This window comes from Planococcus citri, chromosome 2 (genome assembly GCF_950023065.1).
Source record: "Planococcus citri chromosome 2, ihPlaCitr1.1, whole genome shotgun sequence".
Taxonomy (NCBI): domain Eukaryota; kingdom Metazoa; phylum Arthropoda; class Insecta; order Hemiptera; family Pseudococcidae; genus Planococcus; species Planococcus citri.
In genome coordinates this window covers 36,146,108-36,167,421 of record NC_088678.1, presented here as the reverse complement: position 1 = coordinate 36,167,421, position 21,314 = coordinate 36,146,108, and the positions used below count along the sequence as shown (strand labels likewise).

Genomic DNA, 21,314 nt, shown 5'->3' with positions numbered 1-21,314 from the left:
GACTCGTTTCGCGTCTGGCTACGAGTTTTCACTCCTTCAGGCGGTATTTCCGGCGTCTCGTCTTTCGCTACTGGGAGTTTACGCTTTACCGCCGGTTTCGTCGTCGCCGGTTTACGTTTTGTCGCCGGTTTCTTTTTTGTCGACGTAACCTTTTTCTTCTTCGGTGACGCTTTATTCTTCGAAGTTGACTTGCGTTTCGTCGCTGCTCGCTTTCTTGACGATTTCGACTTTCTAGACTTCTTCGGTGGCGTTGACTCGGACGAATCTGAATCCGAATCGCTGGACGAGGTCCTCGATGACGACCGCTTCTTTTCGATCGACTCGACGCCGCTTACTCTTGATCCACGTGAGCTACTCGACACGTCTGTCTTTTTTGACGATGAGTCACCCGTGCTCGTATCGCGCCTCCGTGACTCGCTCGTGCTTCGCTGCGATCGACTCGCTGAATCGGACGCCGGAGTATTCGGCGTGGCGTACCGCGGCTGTTGTTGCTGCGTCGTATTCGGCGTGCGCTCTTGATCTTTCACCCGCGCCTCGAGTATCGATTTTTTGACTACGTTTTCGGAATCTTGAGGCGTCTCAGTCTTTACCGTTGACGTTTCGCTGTATGAGTCGAGTATCCCTTGAATTCTTTCTTTAAGGTCACCTCGCGCTGCTCTTTCTAAACAAATTTTCAGCGAAGCATAAATAACTGAATCAGGAATAACGTCCTCTAGCTTAGGGCTTTTCGGCGATGATCTCTCTCTGGACGACTCTGTACTCGATCTTTTACGTGTCTCTCTTTTCGCACTCTCATCGTCAGGTCGAGGGCTTTCACCATCGTTACTCTTACCGTCCGTCTCGATTCCGTCCAGGTTTACGTCTGGTGTATTCGGGACCGAAGACCGCTTCTCTTTCGACGTCGTTGGTTTCTCGTCCGACTTTTGAGGCTTCTCGGTTGCGTTCTTTACCGCTACTTTTGTCGTTTGTTTCTTCTTTTGCAGCGACTTCCTCGCTTCTAAACGAGCTCGTTCCGCCTCGTCGTTGACTACATCGAACACGTCATCATAGCTAATTTCGAGCTGCTCGAGACGTCTATTGAGTTCAATCATCCTTTGCATCGTCGGCTGCTCGATACCTAAAAAAGAAATGCCCAGCGTGATATATCGACTACTCATATTTTGCGACTCAGCGTTACTCAAACTCATACCTGTCAATGAGGGTAGCACGCTAATTCCATCGAGAACCTCTGATAATCTAACTTCTTTGTCCAACACCTCTCTGTCAATATCGATTAACACCATCATACGCGCACTGTCAACTTGCGTAAACAATCGTTGGCGGTCAATTGCTCGCAGCGCCTGCTCAAAGTCCATGCCATTCTCTTCGATCTTGCTTGCAAACTGCCGGTAGCGCCGGTCGCGTTCTTCTCGATTTACTGTTCAAACAAAACGAAAACACGAAAAGCACATTAAAAATTGCTCACCGCGACCATTCTACATCGTCTTCGCGCTACTCAAATTTTACACTTACGTCTGTCTAGCGATGACTCGAAACCACGTCTCTCCGCCTCGGCTGCAAAAGCCTCCTCAGAGAGTTCCTCGATTGACCAATCTCTTGGACCTTGACTCGCGAGCAACAGCGCATCGTTCTGTACCACCAACGTCGCAGCTCTTTGCTGTACCTCTGCTAATTCCGCCTTGAGCTGCTCTATTTCGGTTTTTGCGCAGTTTAACTCAACTCGAATTTGCTCGGCTTCAGCACGCGGCGACTCTCTTGACGACTGAATCAGCGACTCGTTTTGCTCAATCAGCAAGGTGTTTTGCCGCATTTCTTTTACTAACCGCTCGCGCAAGGAATCCTTTTCTTCTTCAGCGCATTTCGACACCTCGGTAGTACCGCCGCGTAATTTCCGCCACGTCTCGGGATCGACTCTGCCATTTTTCCGGCAGCCAGTAACGAAGCAATCGCACGGTAACTCTGCTTTCTTTTTCTTCAGGCACTTTTTGTGAAACTGGTGCCCACACGAGACCGCGAACGCCGTCGTATTCGATTTTTTCTTTTTCGGCCCTTCACCGATCGGCTTACCACATATCTGACACCGAAAAATTCTATAATGTGTGGCTTCCGTCTCCGAATCGCTAAACATAATACAAAACGACCGAAATTTTACTACTCAATTCTCACTCGTGTATTTCTACTTTATTTTTAAATAGGTACTCAAAATCTTTACCTTTCAGAATCGCTACTCTCGTCGGTATCATCCCAATCAGGTTGCTGCGGCTTATCGCCTTTCATCGCCATCTTCTTAAGTCAAAAAATAGCTGCGAACAGTTGAACAAGTATAGGTAAGTTTTCTTCTCACAAAAAATGCATCAAGTTAGCTACTCGAAAATTTACACATGTATACATCTATTACGCTACTCATAGTTCTGAATAATTGTGCTCGAATTACTCCAATTTTAACTCACCTATTCTTCAGCGTCAAAAATCTTCGTCACACGAATCAGAATTCAATAATAACGTCAAATACTTCAGCTGAAACAGGTGACCGAACTAAATTAGTACCAACACATATTCTACATGTTTATGCTCGTATACACATTTTATGGTAACGTATTCTGACTGTGAAAGCTACTCAATTGCTTCTCTTACCTTTCCGATAAAAGCTTCGTCCAACCAAAGTCGCAATTACTAATCGAGAAAAACTTTCTGGCAACTCAAAGGAATTTCCAACCTCAACTTTCACCACGTTGCTGCTCGTTTTGTTCTTTTAGCTACGCAACAATACATTAAATTACTATTTAAAAGCACCGAGCTTAATTATTTACACACGTGGTTATGTACTTTCAACCTACCAGGCACACGCGACGAGAGCTTCTCGATTTTTGAAATTCCCACGATTTTCAGCTAATTACACGCTCCAGATATACGAAACACAATACTTCTCGGCTATGAACATAGAAAATCGCGTATTAATATTATTTTAAATTGGACTTACTCAGATTTCGGCAAGAATATTTCTGCTACAAAATTTTCCAACACCAAACATGCACGAAGCTGCTCATTTCGCGAAAAATCACCGTAATTCAAAATTTCTTACCTTAATCGAACCGCAAATACGATCACGAACACGAAAAATTACTTTTTATTCACCACCGATCGCAATTTACCGTAATAATTGCCAAAAAATCACGAAAAAAATTCACATTTCAACAATCAAGCATATTTCGACATATTTCACAACTCAACGCAAAACACAATAGCCAAACCATCTGCCTTTTCATTCGATCGAAATATTTTTCTTATCAGTTGGTTGCCTGTTACAATGCAACCGGCTCGTTGTATTCGGCTCGTAACCACTCCCCGCCTACTCGCTTACAGGCAAAACGACTCTTTGCTTCGTTGCAATGGTACGAGGGGAGCCGTTCCTTTTCGTTCTCGTTGCGTTCGGTTTACCTCTACCCCGCGCCTACTCGCTAGTGCGCATCAAATGTTTGCTGCTCGTAACGGCGCGGCGCGGAGAGCTGTTCTCGCTTCGTTCTCGTTGTATAGCGTGTCTAACCACCCCCCGCCTACTCGCTTACAGTACTCTTTTCCTATAGCTCGTAGGCTGCTCGGGTAAAAACACTCTCGCTTTCGTTGGCCCAATTCTCATGTAATGAAACCGATTAAAATATTTCCACGAGTAGTTTTCTGAATAAAATAAATTATTTACAGGTAAAAAAAAATTTACAAATTTTGACACTGCAGAGCAATGTCTGGAACTCCAGCTACTCAATCAACGACTCTACCTCGCAATATCATCGTAATTTAAATACAGCTCGACGAAATTTATCCGGTGATGCGACTCCAATTTTTCTAACGCAATAAAATTAGCTGTTTTCTTTTTTCGTCTTTTCATGCTCGTTGGAGGTACGTAATCAGGATCAGCTGATCCTGGTGGCGTCTCACCTGGCTTTAAAATTTTCGTACGCTTTCTCTCTTTATCTTTCTTTTTCGCATTTTCAATAATTTCTCCAGCTTTTTTACTCAAATTAACAGCTTTTTTTATACAGTCTTCGATTTTTTCATTCTCTTTATCATCCAACTTGCGTCTCGCATGTTTTTTGAGTCTCTGAAATTCCTGCAGTTTCTTACTTTTATTTTTCTCAACTTCTTCGAGTTCTTTTTTACGCATTTCTCTAGCCAGTAGCCTAGCTGCTCTTTCCGCGACTTGATCATGTATTTTAAGGTCAGTGACCTCTTCTTCGACCTCTTCCTCAATTTCTGACTTCTCGATTTCCTTCGGCGTTACTTTTTCTCTTATTTTCTCAATTAGGGGCCTATTATCGGTTTTTGACTGTAACTTAGGGTCATTTTTGAGCTTCTCTTGTTGTTCTAAACTCAAATAGATCGTCATTGGTCTGGCATTTACGATTTGTTCATCAGACTCATTAGCGATGCTTCTCACTCGGTACGCGTTATCACCAACGTGTTTCATGACCATGTAAGGTCCAAAACGCTTGGGAAACAGCTTTTTTGAGACCCCTTTGTCGTAGGAGCTCTGCCGGTGCTCTGTGAGCATAACTAGTTCCCCCTCCTCGTAACAAATGGGGTCACCCTTAAGTTTGTAAAATGCTACTTCGTCTCTAGATCTCTGTAGCTTTCTTCTCTCCCTAATGTACGAAATTAACGCCTGCTGCTCAGTCATTTCATCAACCCGTAGGTCTACTAATTCTTGGGTATACACTGCCTTACGTGCAAGCTTATCAGCTGCATGATTATTACGATCAAAGCTTCTCGCGGGGGTGTGCTTCAATTCAAACTTCTCAAATTTTTCTTTCAATTCTAAAATTTCTTGAAAAATTTCGCGGTGCACAACTGGTTTTCGACTCGCATTCTTCCAGCTGTTGATTTTCCACTTCTCAACGTTATAATTAATCGCGGTTGTTAAATAGCACGAATCAGAAAAAATTTTCGCGCGTCTCGCACCTAACTTAAGCAACACCTTCATAGCTTTACTCAGAGCTACCGCCTCAGCTAAATTGTTGGTATTTCGGTACCTAGGGTGGTCAATTCTTTCAGAAATGTTGAATTCTCCATTAGGAGTCCAAGCCACCCCTATACCTGCGATGGCATCACTGGAGCCATTGTTAGAGCAAGCTCCGTCAACAGCAGCCCAATAATAACCATCTTCGTCTCTTATCAGGTTTGAGAGCTCAATGGGTTTCTCCATGAGCGTCTCGCTACTCACCGATTTAGGATTTTTTTCTAGCATATCCTGCTGTAGCTTCTTGAGCAGGTACTTCGAATTTAACTTAGCCAACTTGGTTGGCATATTGGCAGAGAACTCATCTTCGATGCCCCATACCTCATTCGGCTTTATGCCATACTCAGTAGGGGTATTGTTTATCTCCGACTCAATTTTCTTAACATGTACATGCCAACCGTGATGAGTATACTCATCATTCTCCGGCTCATTGTTCAGTTTTGCTCGTAATCTATCACCAATTATGCGCATCGTGCGCTCAACCAGTGATGACTGCGGATTATACGTCGTCGTATGGCCTACTTTTACGCCATTAGCTTTGAGCATCTCATTCCAGCTTTCGCTTCTAAACTGAGTGCCATTGTCCGTGATCACTTTACGAACTTTATGACCGAGCTTCTCGATATCTTCTAGTACTAACTCCATAGCGTGCACAACTGTCTCAGCTGGAATCGACTCCAATGGAATTATCCAAACTTTGCCAGTAAAAACGCACTTAGCTACAAACATGTACTTTGGTTCTCCTTGCTCATTCGCGATTGGTCCACATAGGTCCGCCGAGATGACGTCCGCTATGTTGAACGCCTCAATTTGAGAAAATTGCAAGCGCTTCTTCTCGCTATAGCCTTTGGTTTTTCGACAAGTAATACACTCACTTGTAATAATCCGTGTAGTTTTTACGATGTTTGGCGAGTAATAAAGTCTCTTAAATACTGCCTCCAGTTTGTGGGCTCCAATATGACCATACATCTCATGCAGGTATACAATGGTATCCCTGAATAACTCGTCAGGCATCACTGGAATTCTCGAGCCATCTTTGAACTTTCTGTAGAGCAACTCTTTATCCTTCTCTTTGATCACTGCATACTTTGCCTGAATTCTTCTCTTCGACTCTAACTGCTTTGCAGTCATATCAAGCTCAAGAGCGTTCAGTTTGCGCACAATCTTTGTACACATCCTATCACGACTCTGGAAGATGTCCAAGCGTCTCAAGTGATCCAAGATCTCATCTTTGACCAACTCTACGAATGATACATTTAACGGTATCATGTTGGACCAATTTGTATCGTAAATTGTCAACTCAGGCGCCTGAATTCCATACCATTGACCACGTACTTTATGTTTCAAATCGTACGTGAGATCGTAACAATTCAACTCTGTTATCCAGCCAGCCGCTTTTCTATGCACCTTAGCCAGAGTTGTAAACTTGTGCACGACTGACTGGAGGTCTCCTCTCACATGGATGCGTCTCCCATGAAGCCACAATTGCAGCTTATTTATTACTCGAACCAAAGCATACATTTCGCGCTCAATTAACGTGTAATTTTGTTGGTGTTGTTTAAACGCGCTACTCACGAACATTACAATTTTATCTTCTCCTTTGATGTTTTGGTACAAAACGCCATTGATCGAATGCTCAGTGGAGACTGTGTCCAAATACATGTCTTCTCCATCTACCGGTGACATAAGCTCAAATTCTTTGGTAAACTCCTCAGTTAATTTGTCTACCGCCTCTTCTTGAGCGGTGCCCCATATAAATGGTACACCTTTTCGAGTTAAGTCATAAAGAGGCCTCACTATGTCTTGGTAATTAGGAATGAAGCGACTATAAATACCAGTTAAGCCAATCAAAGCCAACACGTCTCGTACATTAGCCAATCTCACTTTACCAGTTCTAACGTTTGTTTTCTTTTTCAAATACTCCATGTAACCTTCGATTTTCTTACTCTGTTTTTTTATACTTCTAGTTGAAATGTTGAAACCAAGATGGTCCGTGGAGCTTGCGAAGAACTTACACTTGTTGGCATTCAGTCTCAATCCATTATCACGCAAGATGCCAAATATATAAATCATCAACTTCAGCATCTTGCGAAAGGTGAGTGACCTCAGTAGCAAATCATCTACGTATTTTGTCACTCCCTCCATGTCCGGTATAATTAAATTAATAACTTTTACAAATTCCGCAGACGATATCTTCAGACCGTATGGCAACCTAATCATTTGATATACTCGGCCATCGACCTTGAAACCACAATATTTGCGCGACTCTGGGTGCAACACAAGCTGCCAAAAGGCTGTAGTAAAATCCAACGTTGTGAAAAAACGAGCGTCTCCATCCGAGGTAATAATTCTATCTAGGAGGCCCGCCTCATTATAATTAATCTGTAGTATAGGATTTAACTCTACTGGATTTAAACAAAGTCTAACGCTACCGTCCTTCTTCTCGTTAGGCACCAAAGGGTTAATGTAAGTTGTGTCAGACGGCTCTGCTACTTCCTGCTCGATCATATCAGCTAATGCACGCCTAACTTTCTCTAACTGCTTGTTTGAAGGTGTATACTTTGGGCCTACGAAGTTTGGAATTTTGTTGGGGTCAACGAACTTTAATTTGACCATTGCCCCAGTGTATTTTCCAGGAAAACGGCTAAAAACATCTTTAAATTGGAGTAGCTCCTCCAGCGCCTCTTCCGACTCAGCTTTCGTGATTCTCCCTTCTCGTACCGCCTCACCCAAATACCTCTTAAGATTTCTCTCAAAGATATCTGGACCATCGTCCTTAGGCCTACCGTCTCTTCTAAAAAAGCTATGTAGGTCTGCTCGAGATACAATCTCAATGGACTCAGGTTCGTACTCGTCTACAATCTGAATTTGGTTTGCAGAAACATCCTCCTCCCTGTACTCACTTCTCTTGACAAAAGCTACTTCTTCTGCTCTGTTCGTACCTGGGGGCTTACATTTAGCAGTACCTGTTTTCATGTTTGTGGTTATTTCGAGCTTCTCGAGTGATTTGGAACCAATCAGTAACAACTTATTGTCACCAGGCATCACAAAAAATGGCACCTTAATTTTGTGCTTACCGAACTTTAGAGGCACTACTATCGCTTTCTTCCAAGTTCTCACCGTTTGATTGTTCGCTAGTCTGCATTGCAATACTCTTTTCAAATGAATAAACTCAATTTTATCTTTATAATTATTTATTAACATATTTGCACATGACTCAGACATTATGTTAGGTGTAGCGCCGGAATCCAATTGTACATATAATTTTAAATCAGCAAACCACAATGGCACCACACAAGACTTCGCTTCTTCAAAGTTCTCGATCTGGCTTCTCACCAGTGGCTCGACAGTACTTGGATCCGTACGCTTCTCATCAATTACGTCATCTTCCAGCGGGCTGCTCTGAACTGCATCCGCCTGATTGACCGTAACTGCTTCTTGATTGACTCTTGCCCCATCCGATTGCGTTGATTCTTCTTCTCCAGAACTTTCTTCGATGGCTTCGCCTTTTTTGTTCTTCCAGGCTTTACACACCATTTTCACTTTCTTCTGCCAATCAGGTGACAGCTTAACTTCCATCTTGGTGAGGTCTTCAATGATTTGCGCCAATGGCCGGCTACTCTCTGGCATTTTTGCTTTTGTTTTCTCAACCGACTCTCTGGTGGTTACCAAGTAATCACCATCCGGCTCAGTAACAACTTCCGCAGACAAGTTCGTGCTTGTTTCGACACATAAATTCTCTGAATTAAAAACTGACTTTTTTGGCTTAAACTTGTAATTGTAGCACTTTTTCAACTCGAATAATAGGTCTTTCTCGCCAGTTTCGTTAGGCATGTATCTACTCCCTTTCTTTTGAAGTCTGTTATCTCGCGGAATAATCTTGCCATCTTTGTCAGGTTGAAACTTCAACCTGCCATCTTCAAGCTTGTTCAGTCTAATGAACACTGCTGCCGGCGACCACCACAATGTGACGGTTTCATTATCACAAACCTCCTCAAAGATCCTCCTCCAAGCATAATAACGTTTCGCCGTCACTCCTCGATTGTTTTTTCCAGCTGGAAAAATCATGGGAAAAAGCAACTTAATATCTTCAATGCCTTTCTCCTTCAGAGTGAAAATTACTTCTCGTAGTATGCGTCTCATATGGCTATCTCGAATACTACCTTTATTTATTTCATACGTGCCCAATGACAAAATTACTCTTTTTTTAGTAAATTCTCTTTTTTTGACATGTTCACGCACGGTTGCCATCGTACAGTTCTCAGAAATTTTTTCAACGCTACTCTTGCTTTCTTTTTTAGCATCGTCTCCGCTACCGTTGTTTTTAGCTCTAGCTTTTGTAATTTCGATTAATAATTGCGCGAATGCGTCGCCAACTAAGTCAAACTCTTCGTAGGGGAGATCGGGCTCGGGGGGGGGGGGGGGGGGCTGTGGCTCTTTTCTTTTTTAAGCCTGCGTCACGTCGTCGTTTAAAGACGACGTCTGAGAACCGTCATCAGACACCTCATCCTCAGAGTAAGGTGGATCATCCGGATTCATCTCAGAATAGCCTGCATCAGCCTCATTGGTGGTACCACCGTCTCTCGCTCTACGATCACGTCTGGCATCTCCTTTGTTGTCGTCTCTTTTCGAGTTTGAGCCAGAAGCTGCGGCTCCGGAGTCGTTAGTACGTCTTCGCGAATCTTCTCTGTTATCGCGGTTATCTCGAGAATTGCGAGTATCGTCGCGACTGCGCGTTCGGTTATCGCGATTGTCCCGTGAATCTCTGTTATCGCGAGTGTCGCGGCTGTCACGTGAATCTCGATTATCACGTGTATTTCGAGCGTCTCGGTTGTCAGATCTAGCTCTGTCGTCTCTACGGCCATTGTTGTCATTTGACCTATAACCACCGCCATTGTTATGTCTCGTATCCGCCGAGTTTGCTCTAGCGCCGTTGTTGTTACTAGCGCCTCTCTGCCAGTTATCGTTTGTACGATTTCTACGATTAACTTGAGGTTGAGCATTATCTTGAACTCTGAGCTGCAAGTTCGGTACTCCTTCAATGAACTCCTCGTTTTGAGTCATTTCTATGAGACGTCTCGCAAACAAAACAATATCGTTACGCTCCTCATTCGTAATCCTAGTTCTTAAAATTGGATTAATTCGCGGATATACGGCATTTATCATTTGCCATTCGGTGGTTTGCACGTTCGAGACTACTCGCAACCAGCGCAGCGCAACTGTTGCCATATCAGTGGAACGTGTAGCAGGAAGTACTACTGCTGTAACGTGACTCATTGCATCTTCCTGACGCTGCTGGCTCCACATTGCTTGCAAGAACGATTGTCTCAGCGCTTTGTACGATTTTTCGGTACCGGTGTTCGCTTTCCAGGTTGCCGCTTTCGGGTGTGTTACTAGTTGCCTAAACATACTAATATACATCGTCTCATTTGCATACATACTCTCCATTGCCTCCTCAAATTGGCGCACGAAGAGATGCGGCTCAAACTCGTTACTCTCATCGTAAATAATTTTTAATACTTGCAGCGTGCCTAACTTTGCTGCACAATTTCCCACACCGTAGTTGATATTCTCGTTTAGCGGCTCATATGCAATTCTCAGCCCTAAGGCATTGCATTGCATAGATCTTATCAATTCAGCTTCGCTTCTGTGAGGCTGCGCATCGTTGCTCAAACTTCCAAACGAATCTCCTCGACCCTCAGGTCTCGATTGCGCACTGTTCGATCGCGCATTGTTGGATTGCGCGTTATTCTGCTCAAATCTCACATCTTGTTGCGAAGCTTGTTGCGTTCTCATTTGGGGACCCTGCTGCCATCTTGCAGGAATGTCCTGCCACTGAAAGTGGTTGTCAAACCCGAATCTTCGGCCATCGGGTGGTACAGGGTCACTTTGGGGAATGTTAGAGCCAGTTTGAGCTTGTGAGAGTGGCCTCCCGCCTTGCGACGCCTCAGCCTGACGCTCATTTTCCAACTCAACGACTCTTTGCGTCAATAATCGAATTAAACCGGCGTCTCGCTGTCTCGCTTGCCTCTCAACACGAATCTCATCGGCCAGCACCGCAACCGCGTCCATCGTTTGCGTCATTCTCAGACCTTCATTATTAATCTCATCACCGATACGATTTATAAGCCTAGAGTGATTGGTACCCCATGCCTGTGCCATTTGGCGCATTCGAGCGGTACTCGCTGTATCTCTATCAATTATATTATTTTGAATCTCACGGTATATTGTTTCCAAATCAACGCGAGTACGCGATAATTCAGTCTCAATACATTCGGCTCTGTGGTCTAAGATTTTGCAATTATCGCGCAAATTAGGTATTTGCGCATTAACGTACGCGTCTGTAGCAGTTTCCGGTCGTCTATTTTCTACTCGGATAAGCTGGTGCTCAACGCCTAAATTCACCGGCCTAAAATCAAATCTTCGAATAGCTACGTTCACGCTCGGACGTGCGCGTGTAACTGCTGGTCTAGTCATTGTTTCAACTTCCTGTTGAAAATTATTTTGAGCTCGTCGCGACTCGTCTCTAGTGCCTACCGGTGGCTGAACATTTGCGAGGGGGTCTACAGCAGAGTAGGGAGGAGGTGCACTCGGATCCCTAGGTCTATTCTCGGATGGTAAAAAACCACCAAATAACGTCTCTCGGGGCCTAGTTCTTACGTTATTTAGGCTCAACTCCCTAAATCTACTCGCCATTTGCGCTTGCGCTTCTTCCTTGATGCTCATGGTGACATTTTCGACTGTCACCCCATAGACAGGTTCGCTACTCGCTCTTACACTTCGAGGGGGTGGTAGGGGGCTGATGCGCCTCGCAGTAGGCCTTTGCACCGCACTTTGGCTACCACTGGATTCACGACGCGATTCGGGGTTGTCTGAGACAGTCACTGTTCGTACAGACTCCCTAGAACTCGATCGCCTCGGATTTATCGTCCTATTTAGTAAATCTTCAGCTTGCAGGTTTTGACCTGCAGCCGAATCGACATTATCCTGGTTTAAAGCTTGCTGTACATCAGCGTCGAGGCTATCCAACAGGCTTTGCATTGGGTTTGGCTCAGGTCTACTCACGACAGGTTCAGACTCAGCTTCATTTTGCACATTTGGAGCAGGTTCGTTCCTGCTCGAATTTGCCAAATTGGACATTGCTTGATGCATGTTCAATTCTGCTTGCGCCTCAGCTTCGTCTCTGTTCGTCTCACTACTCTCACTTTCAAGCCTCGCTTGCTTTCTAGGTGCTCCCGAGCCTGCACTATTCTCATTTCTTCTCCTCGGAAAAGTTTCGTGAATTCTTTGGGTACAGGCCACTGCCGCATCTCTCGGTTGTCTTTGAGGGATTTGGGAAGCACTGGGAGTAGCTACACGATTACCATTAACGTTAGAGCCTATATTACGACGATAATCCTCTAATGATTCTAAATTATTTCCAGAATTCGATCTACTCAAAGAATTAGAGGAGCCACGCCCACCTCTGTTGGAACTCATTTTACTCAAATCAGGTAAATAATACTCAAATTAGGTAGGTAAACTTTCGTTTACTTCAAGAAAAATCCGGCTAAACAACGTCTACTTTCTTTGTTGCAGGTCGGAACTGCACACAAATCAAGCAGGAACAGACTTGACCAGGTTAGTACAATCTTGCACAAAAGTGCAAATCTTCACTTTTTTACCACAAAAAACACTTCGCGGATTACGAACGATCGCGAATAAACGAATAACTTAACGAAATAATAAAACGTTCACCACTAACCTGGTTACACATGGGTTTGTCCGATCCGTATCCGAGCAACTTCGTTCCACTTTGCACAGTTATGCAAACTTTCACTTCTCAACCTGCTCAGAACTTCTCAGAAAGAAACACCACGTTTATGGCGCCAATGTTAGGGTAAAACAAGGGGTTCTTATGGTTTAGGGGAAAAGTCTTACTTATGCCACCTGGTACCTTAACCCTAAAACAACCCAGTTCGTATAGAACACTGAACCCACAAGGTATAAATACCTATCTCAGTCTACCCAACTACTACTCTCCACAACTCGTCGTAAATCAATGATCAACACAAATACATACGTTTCACCATATATTTATATCTCTCATTTGATGTACAGTGAATAAGAACGTTACTACGATAACTATTCAATACCATTCGGTTACACGAAAGATTCTGCTGGGAATAAAGGCGTTTCCTAACAGACAGAGTTGGCATAAGCCAGCGTTAAACTTATTACTACTCTTTATGAAGATGGTTAGAAAACTGCAAGGCGGCTCGCTTCGGCAATCTCGGCCGTCGTCTCCACTGAACCAGTACACCAGATGGCGCTGTACCGGTTGCAGTGTTGCCGCCTGCCTGGGCATCAAATTACCACTGTAGAGTGGTAACATGGAGTCCCAAGTACCCTCTACATATTTCAATTCCAATTTTATCTAGAGCAATTACTATAATTATTTTAGACAATAATCTTAATATAAATTTTTAAATCAATGTTTTTAATTTACTGGTTTTCTTCCATTGGCAAAGCATATGTTTCAAGACATTGTATACTTCTTTTGGGTGTTGGAAACACACATATCTGTTTTTCAGGACATGGTAATTAACCTGAACAGATTTTTTGTACAATTTTTTTCCTCACTCAAGTCATCATACAAGTACAAATATTTACAATATGATTCTCTTGACTGATAGTTTCTCTTCAAATAATCTCTTATTTATGTTCTATTGTTATTGGCAATTCATTGTCTGGTAAATTGTTCAACAAATAATTACACATTTGTGAATTTCTGTTGTCCAACTGACTGTAAAAAATGTTGCCTCCAGGCACATTGTTTTCACAAAATTCAATATGCCTTATAATTTCAGCAGGCATCTGCAGCCGAATGCAAGTGGGTGTTTGGTATGGCGCAGCCCTCTGATTCTAAAACACAAGAAATTTTATTTATTACATGTCCTACATGGATATTGGATATATTGAGGGTTAGCAGTACATAAACCAATTAATTTACTTACTCTTTGACGGCATATGTGCCAGTTCTACTAATAACGCAGTGAATTATTTGAGGAGCTTAGTTACAAAGTTAGACAAACGCCACAGGGTTGATTTTGAGAAAATCTGTGTTTTTTGTTACAAAAATATATACAGCATTGTAATGGTGGGGGATATTTGACAAATTGTAGTGATGATACTGAGTAACAAAAATACAAAAAATATCCTTCCACCATCACCTCCCACCACTAATAAAAAGAACCTGAAAATGCACTTGTCTGATTTTGAAACCAAGATGAAGATAATTTGAAATTGAAGCTGTCTAGATCAGTTAGGTTTTGATACATAAGTATAGGATTTTTAACCCTCTTTCCATTTCTGAGGTCCCTTAGTTTCAAAATAGTACATAAAAGATCAAAAAACGCGATCAAGTTGCGCCTTAGTTTCAAACACGGACATGTGAACATTATCTTAGTTTCAAAATGAGACATATCCTATCATCTTAGTTTCAAAAACAGACATATCCTGGATATGTCTGTTTTTGAAACTAAGACAATTTGCACATGTCTGTGTTTGAAACTAAGGCACAACTTTGAGCGCGTTTTTTACCCTTTTCCGTACTATATTGAAAATAACAGACCTCGGCAATGAAAAGAGGGTTAAAAATCCTATAAGAATCAATATCTAACTCGATTTTTGTAGAAGTGGCATTTGTCTAACTTTGTAACCAACCTCCTCTTTTATCTATGTTTATGCATTCGTTCAGGGTCCATGATTTCACTGTGCAATAATTAGAGCTGAAGAATATATGCACTAAAAAACTTAGAATATGCGCTTATTTTATGCGCAAATTTTGTCAAAAATATCAAATAATGCAAAAAAATTCCCAAAAAAGTCAAAATATTCCCTTGATTTCCTACATAATATGGGTATCATTTTACAGGGAAAAACAAAGTGAATTCAATGGTAACATTGATAATTTGATAAAGTGATAGATCGTATAAGTATTTTGCATTCAGTGTTGACGTTTTCCTTTCAAAAAATGTGCGTTCAAGAAATTACAAAAAATAAAAATTTGTGTTCAAAAAATTACAAAGAAGTGAAATTTTGAAGATTTTTGAAAATATTCCCTAAAAATAGGGAAAACTGTGAAAATTGATTAAATGTGCTGAAATAAGTACCTATGTGCTAAAACAGGTGAAAATATGCTAAAATATGCAAAAAAAATAACATAGACTTATTCGACTCAAAATCTCTTGATTCACAAAGATGTGTTGGATATTCCCTACCTACGAGTACATATCTCTCTTTTGAAACAATCAAATTTCACTGCTTAGCAGTCATGACATTTTGCCTTTTTAAAAGCAGTAGTTTTTGACAGCAAAACCGTAGAAAATCTACTGAGTTGGTCATTCAAAATGATTTTTTACTGACCAATTCTGTAGATTTTTCATTGTTTTGCAGTAAAAAACTACTGCTTTTAAAAAAGCAAAATGTCGTGACTGCTAAGCAGTGAAATTTCACTGTTTCAAATTTAGAGAGTAATAACACAGAAAAAAATATGCCAATGAATATGTTCTTCTGTCCTAAATTGATAATGAATTATTAATTAGATATTCAAATTATTAATAAATGACACAAACATTAATTAGTGACGAGAAAACGGATGCAAAAATGCGGAAAATCACAACATTTGAATTTCAATTGTCGTCTTTTTAGGTTTTTGACTTTTGACAATACAGCAGGTGGTACATTCATAATATCAGAATTCATAGGTCTTGGATATTCTCTTCTATTATTTTTCAAGAATCACAAAATTTTTGACGTATACCTACCTACTTTTTTTAGTAGTAGTCAAAAAATGTAATCATCATTATTTTCCTTTATCTCGAAAAATTTTAAGACGGCAGGCGTAACATCATAACAGTACTGTCAAGTGGTACAATATACATCTTTATAGTGTCTGCTGAAGCTCAATAGGTACTACTATATTCGCATCACTACAAATTATAAAAGAACCAAAAAAAGCAAACAAAAAAAACTTACCTATTTTGCAATTAGCACCTCAGCGGTTCGCTGTTCCTTTGTTTTGTTCGCAATGGGACCTTTCATGAAGTCAAAATCAGTGTTTCCATTTTTGATGATGTAAAAAATTCAGTTTAAAAACTTGCAATTGAAATAAAAGTACCTTTATGGCAGAACAAATTGAAAATTCTGAAATCATTCTTAAAAATTGCCTTTTTTATGTAGGACAACATATTAAAAAACTGCAATGATGGTTTTTGACATTTTCAAGAAAATAATAATTTTTAAAAATTGCCATTTTCTGTATGTAATGTCGAAATAATTATTGGATCATTTTCTTAATAGAAAATATAGATAAAATTTCTTTTTGTCCTGAATATTGAAAAAATTTACAAAAAAATGTGTTTCTTGAACATCAATTGATCTACACTTGAAAAATCTTAACAAAATCATAAAGTTTTCAAATGTTGGCAAAGAAGTTTATGTTCAATATTCTTCATTCCACTTGACACCATAAAAAGGAAACAAAGATGACATTTTTATAAAGTTTTTCAAAATTTTTAGTAAGTTAGTGTTGAACTGAAATTTTTAAGTGCTATTATGCAAAAATAATGTTCACAATAAAACTTTTTTTTTGTAAATTTCTCCAAGTATATTGGTAAGAAGTGAATTTTATTTGTCTTTTCTATCAAGAAAACGATGTAAATTTTGATATTGACATTGCAGAAAAAATATAAAATCTTGTACAGCAATTTTTGTACTTATTTACGTACTATCTTAAAAAATCAATTTCCTAAAAAAGTCAAAGAACATCATCACAGGTTTTTGATAAGTATGTTAATCTGCGTTTTAAAAAAACTATCTTTGAGAACTTTTTCTGAATTTTCAATTTGCGCTTTCATCCTCGATTTTATTTCAATTACAAGTTTTTTGACTGATTTTTTACATCATTAAAAGTGGCAACTCTGATTTTGGTACTTTGAGCTAATAAAGCTCTTACAAGCGAATAGTCCTTAGAATTAGCAAATGAAATTTAAAAAAAAAGTTTGAACCACAAAATTGATTAGAATCACTGCTCCAGGCATCCGAAATTTTCATTTGGTGGCCAAATATGAAAATTTTCAAATGTTCCTCCTGTTCGTCAAAAAAACACAGGACCCTCTGATTTGTGTCATTTCTCAACATTTGATAACCTCTATCAAAATGCAAAATGAGGAAAAAATCGGTGACCTGTTGCTTAAATTTAGGCTGATTCACCATGGAATAATCATATTACAATGTACCTACTTATTTTTTGTTCAACTGCGATGGGATTCGATCTTGCAACCGTCTTTTTGGGTGCAATTAATATGAAATTATGAACATGTTGTATACCTATTTTTTTTGCAATTTGTATCTAGGTAGGTGATTAGTGATATTCCTTGACTATCAAGTTTATCTATGTTCGGATGACCCATTCTCTTTTTTCTTTTTTTACATAAAACTTGAAATACTTGAACCAAATTTCAAAACATTTTCCTCCCATCGTCGTGTAAAAACACGCAACTAACAAAATTCTAAATATTTCCACATCGTCGTTTAATCTTCCATATATAGATAGAAATTTTTCAAATTTCTCTCTCGTCGAACATATTGTGGTCAAACGTTCCACCTTGTACGATACACACTCGTATACTATAGTAAAAATGACGCTACGAGTGTGGCGCACAAAAAGGGTATTTAATTTGAAGAAAAGTGTAGAAAAAATATGGCCAACGTATGTTTCCAGAATAATATAACGCTATACTTTCAGACAGTAAAACGAAAAACTTTTTTTTTAATATCGCCGGTTTGTATTTTATGTTGGTTCTTAAAGCTTTTCCAAAAGAAAAAAAATCATCCGGTAATTACTTGTTATAACTTTTTAAAAAATAAAATCTAAAAAAAAGTCCTAATAAAACTCCGTCGTTCGGCGAAGTACTTTTTGATGCTAATGAAAAACGTACATATTTTTTCCTTCGTTCTCTCAATTGTCGTAAAACTTCAAAACGATTGAAATTTTGCTTAGGTAAGTTGTTTTTATTCCATTCGCGGAATAATCGTATTGTTACAAACGAATAATTAAAACGTATCAAAGACTTTTTATTTGCACTCGTTTGTTTTTTTCGCAGTGTTTTCAAGTTGGATGATTTGATTTAGGTATGCTGCGTTATTTCGTTGTTGGCTGATAAAAATGGTATTTTTTTTGGAGGATTTTGACCAAATTCAGTGGAAATTTTCACTTTGAGTTGAAAGTTAAGTACCTGAGAAGAAATTTAGATCCGTAGGTGCCCTTGGAGGGATGATTTGGGTCTTCAATGAGGAGGAATTTTGAAAAAAAAATATAGGGTTTCTAGGATTTCTTCTATCATGGCATTGTTTTTTGCTTGAACAAATTGACGTATTTCTGTTCTTACTATTTTGCAGAAAAAATTTAATTCAATTTTTTCATTCCTTGTTTTTTTGTTATTATTTTTTAGGTTTTTACATTTTGTTATCAGACATTTCAGCTGTTCTGGGAAGAAGCTGTTTTTCTCAAATTTTAGGTTGGCATTTGGGAGTTGCCCTGTAGCAAGTTGCAAGTTACTTTTTATAAGATTGCAATAAGTTTCAGCATCAGAGCAACATTACCAGTCAGTTTCATTTAGCATTTTCTCCAAAATATTCCTATATAGTGCCTGATTTTTGAAGCATACGTGTCCTTGCCTTGTTAACATTAGTTGAATTTGGCATTTTTCTTTGCTGTTTTGCAGTTGCAATATTACATTTTAGTAGTCTATGGTCAGAGTGAAACTGAAATGACATGTCTACTCCACAGTCAGTAATTTTTAAATTGGGTTGTGTTATAATATTATCAATTTGGTTTTTATACTCTTGGTTTGGGGAGATGCAAGTCCACCCTTTACTCATATACTTTTTGAAGAAAGTGTTTTGAATCTTTAGGTTTTTTTCTTCACATAGACTTACAATTTTTTGTCCCAGCACATTTCTTTTGCCATAGCCATAAATGCCTATAATTTGTTGATTTTCGTGATTTCCAAGTCCTATTTGACCATTAAAGTTGCCCATTACTATCGGTTCGCTCTTATCAATTAGGTCAGTTGATCAAAAAGTTCAGAAATTTTGCTTTAGTCTGATATAGAAGTAGGGGTGTAAGCTTCTATATGAGTGTGAGTTTTTGGGAAGGCTTATATCGAATTTTGCCAATGCTAGTCATCTGAGATGCCTTGGAAGTTGGAATATTGTGACAGACATTTTGTCCAGTGTTTTTTAATTAGGAATCCAACACCCCGTTGCCCTGTTTCACTACCAACACAACATAAAAGGTTCCTTTGAGTGTTGTCTACTATTGTTTCTCCCAAACCCACAATATCAATTTTTGAATTCATAAAAACACATTTTAATTCAACTAACCTGTCATTGAACTTCAGTGACCTAACATTTAGGGTGGCAGCGCAAAGACTGGAGGTTTTAGGTTTTAGCTTCTTAGAGTATTTTTGGATCGTGATGAGATGAAACTAAACCCTGGGTCTTTGTCTATAGCAAAGCTATTCAAATGTTGATTACTTACTAATCATTGATTTAGTTTTTGATCTAGTTTTTGCGAAAGAGTTGGAGGGAATGGTATTGAAAGTCCTTGCTGACCAAGCGTTGCTGGACTTTATTCGGTTGAGCTTAGCCTCTGCGATCTATTTCTTCTTCACATACATAGGGTTTTTTCTGTTATGGACTCAAAACCTGTTCTCCAGTGCCATTAAAATCAAAGACCGCTTTTAGTATAGGGTTCTACTGTGTGATTGAAAGTATTTAAATTTTTGGGGGTAATTTCGTGTTTTGAAATTTTTTTATTTTCAAATAATACCTACTTCTCATTTAAAAAGTCAAAATCAAAACATATCATTGTTTGAAACTTGGGAAATATTTTGGAGTACAGTGGTGCCAATTTTTTGGTTATTTTCACCAATTTCAAACCAATTGAAAAAATTTGTCGAGTTTTAGGCATTTTTTTCTATTTTTTGAAATGAGCAATGATGACCAAGAATTTGGCATCACTGTCTTCAAAAATATTTTCTCAGCATCAAAAATTATGTTCGTTTCCCAAAATTCAAAATATTTTGGAAGAAAAGATTTTCAAAATACGAGCTCTCCCCCACAAAAAAGTTGCAAATTTTCAAGCACTCAGTGGAAAAGAGGTTTTGAATTTTTATGGAAATGACTTAGGTCGACGTAGAATCTTGAATACCTACTATCTTTTAGAACGGGGGAATTTTTCCAAAAAACAGGTTGTGTAGCGACAGGAGCGAAAAAAACTATAATTTTTTCGAAAATACTTTCTATTTGAAAACCCATATCTTCTTTCCAGGGGTACTTCCGTCAGAGCTAAAAAAATCTGAGAGACTTTCGACTCAAAATGAAGGTCTTCGCTGAGTTTGGTCAAAATTCTCCATCACTTCTGCGCGAACCATCCAATAGAATGATATTTTATTGAAAGAATCTTCATTTACCTTCATAATTTTCTTGCAAAAGCCTCGTCCACAATAATCATTCATTATTGGCGACTGCAGAGATTCGATATCTTCAAATAAAAATAACACGATTGTTAAACACACTCTGAAAATTTTCCTCTGGTAAACTTGGCAAAGTATTCTACCAGGACAAAATAGTTCTTATGGATGTTCGTTGTTCAAGTGCGTCGATTCTGTAACTTTATCAACAGTTCATATTCGCTATTTCATCCCATCAATTTGATCAATTAACAAACTAACACACACACGTTGGTTGGGTGAAGAAATTAGTGTACAAGAATTAATTATCAATTTTACATCAAAAAGTTTAATTAATAGCCTAGCGATCTAAAACTATACCAAGTTGAAGTATGTAGTTGGTTACAATATGGTTTCAGATGTGGTTAAGTCATGGTTACTCGTTGTATATTTGAGAAATGATTAAGTTTTATATTTCAGAAGTTTGTTTGACTTGATGTTGTAGTTTATATGATTTAGATTTAATTTAAACCAGATAGGAAATGTAGATAGTACTAACTTTTGCCCTCTTGTGTAGCCTATAGAAGGCTTATATATACGTTGAAAAAAAAAAAGAGGCAGGTAGGTATGTAGGTAATAATAAATGCTTTATAACGTGACGCTTGGACCTAATAATTACGTCGAAAAAAAAATTAATTTTGACACTCCACGAGCTACCGGAAAAAACTGACGTGATTCGTAACAAAAGGCTTAATTTACATAGCCTATTTTCGCGAGCTGGATTCGGTATAATATAATATTTT

The 21,314-nt window shown here is 39.3% G+C and overlaps 1 protein-coding gene across 1 annotated transcript in view; it reads right to left on the bottom strand.

Moving 5' to 3' along the window:
- Nucleotides 1–3,726: 3,726 nt before the first annotated feature.
- Nucleotides 3,727–21,314, bottom strand: part of LOC135835591 (uncharacterized) — a 309,298-nt gene continuing 291,710 nt past the window's right edge. Inside the window, exon 2 of the mRNA XM_065349926.1 lies at nt 3,727–9,439. Coding sequence (XP_065205998.1) covers nt 3,770–9,262 — 5,493 coding nt within the window. The 5' untranslated portion in view covers nt 9,263–9,439 and the 3' untranslated portion in view covers nt 3,727–3,769. The remainder of the gene's footprint in view (nt 9,440–21,314) is intronic.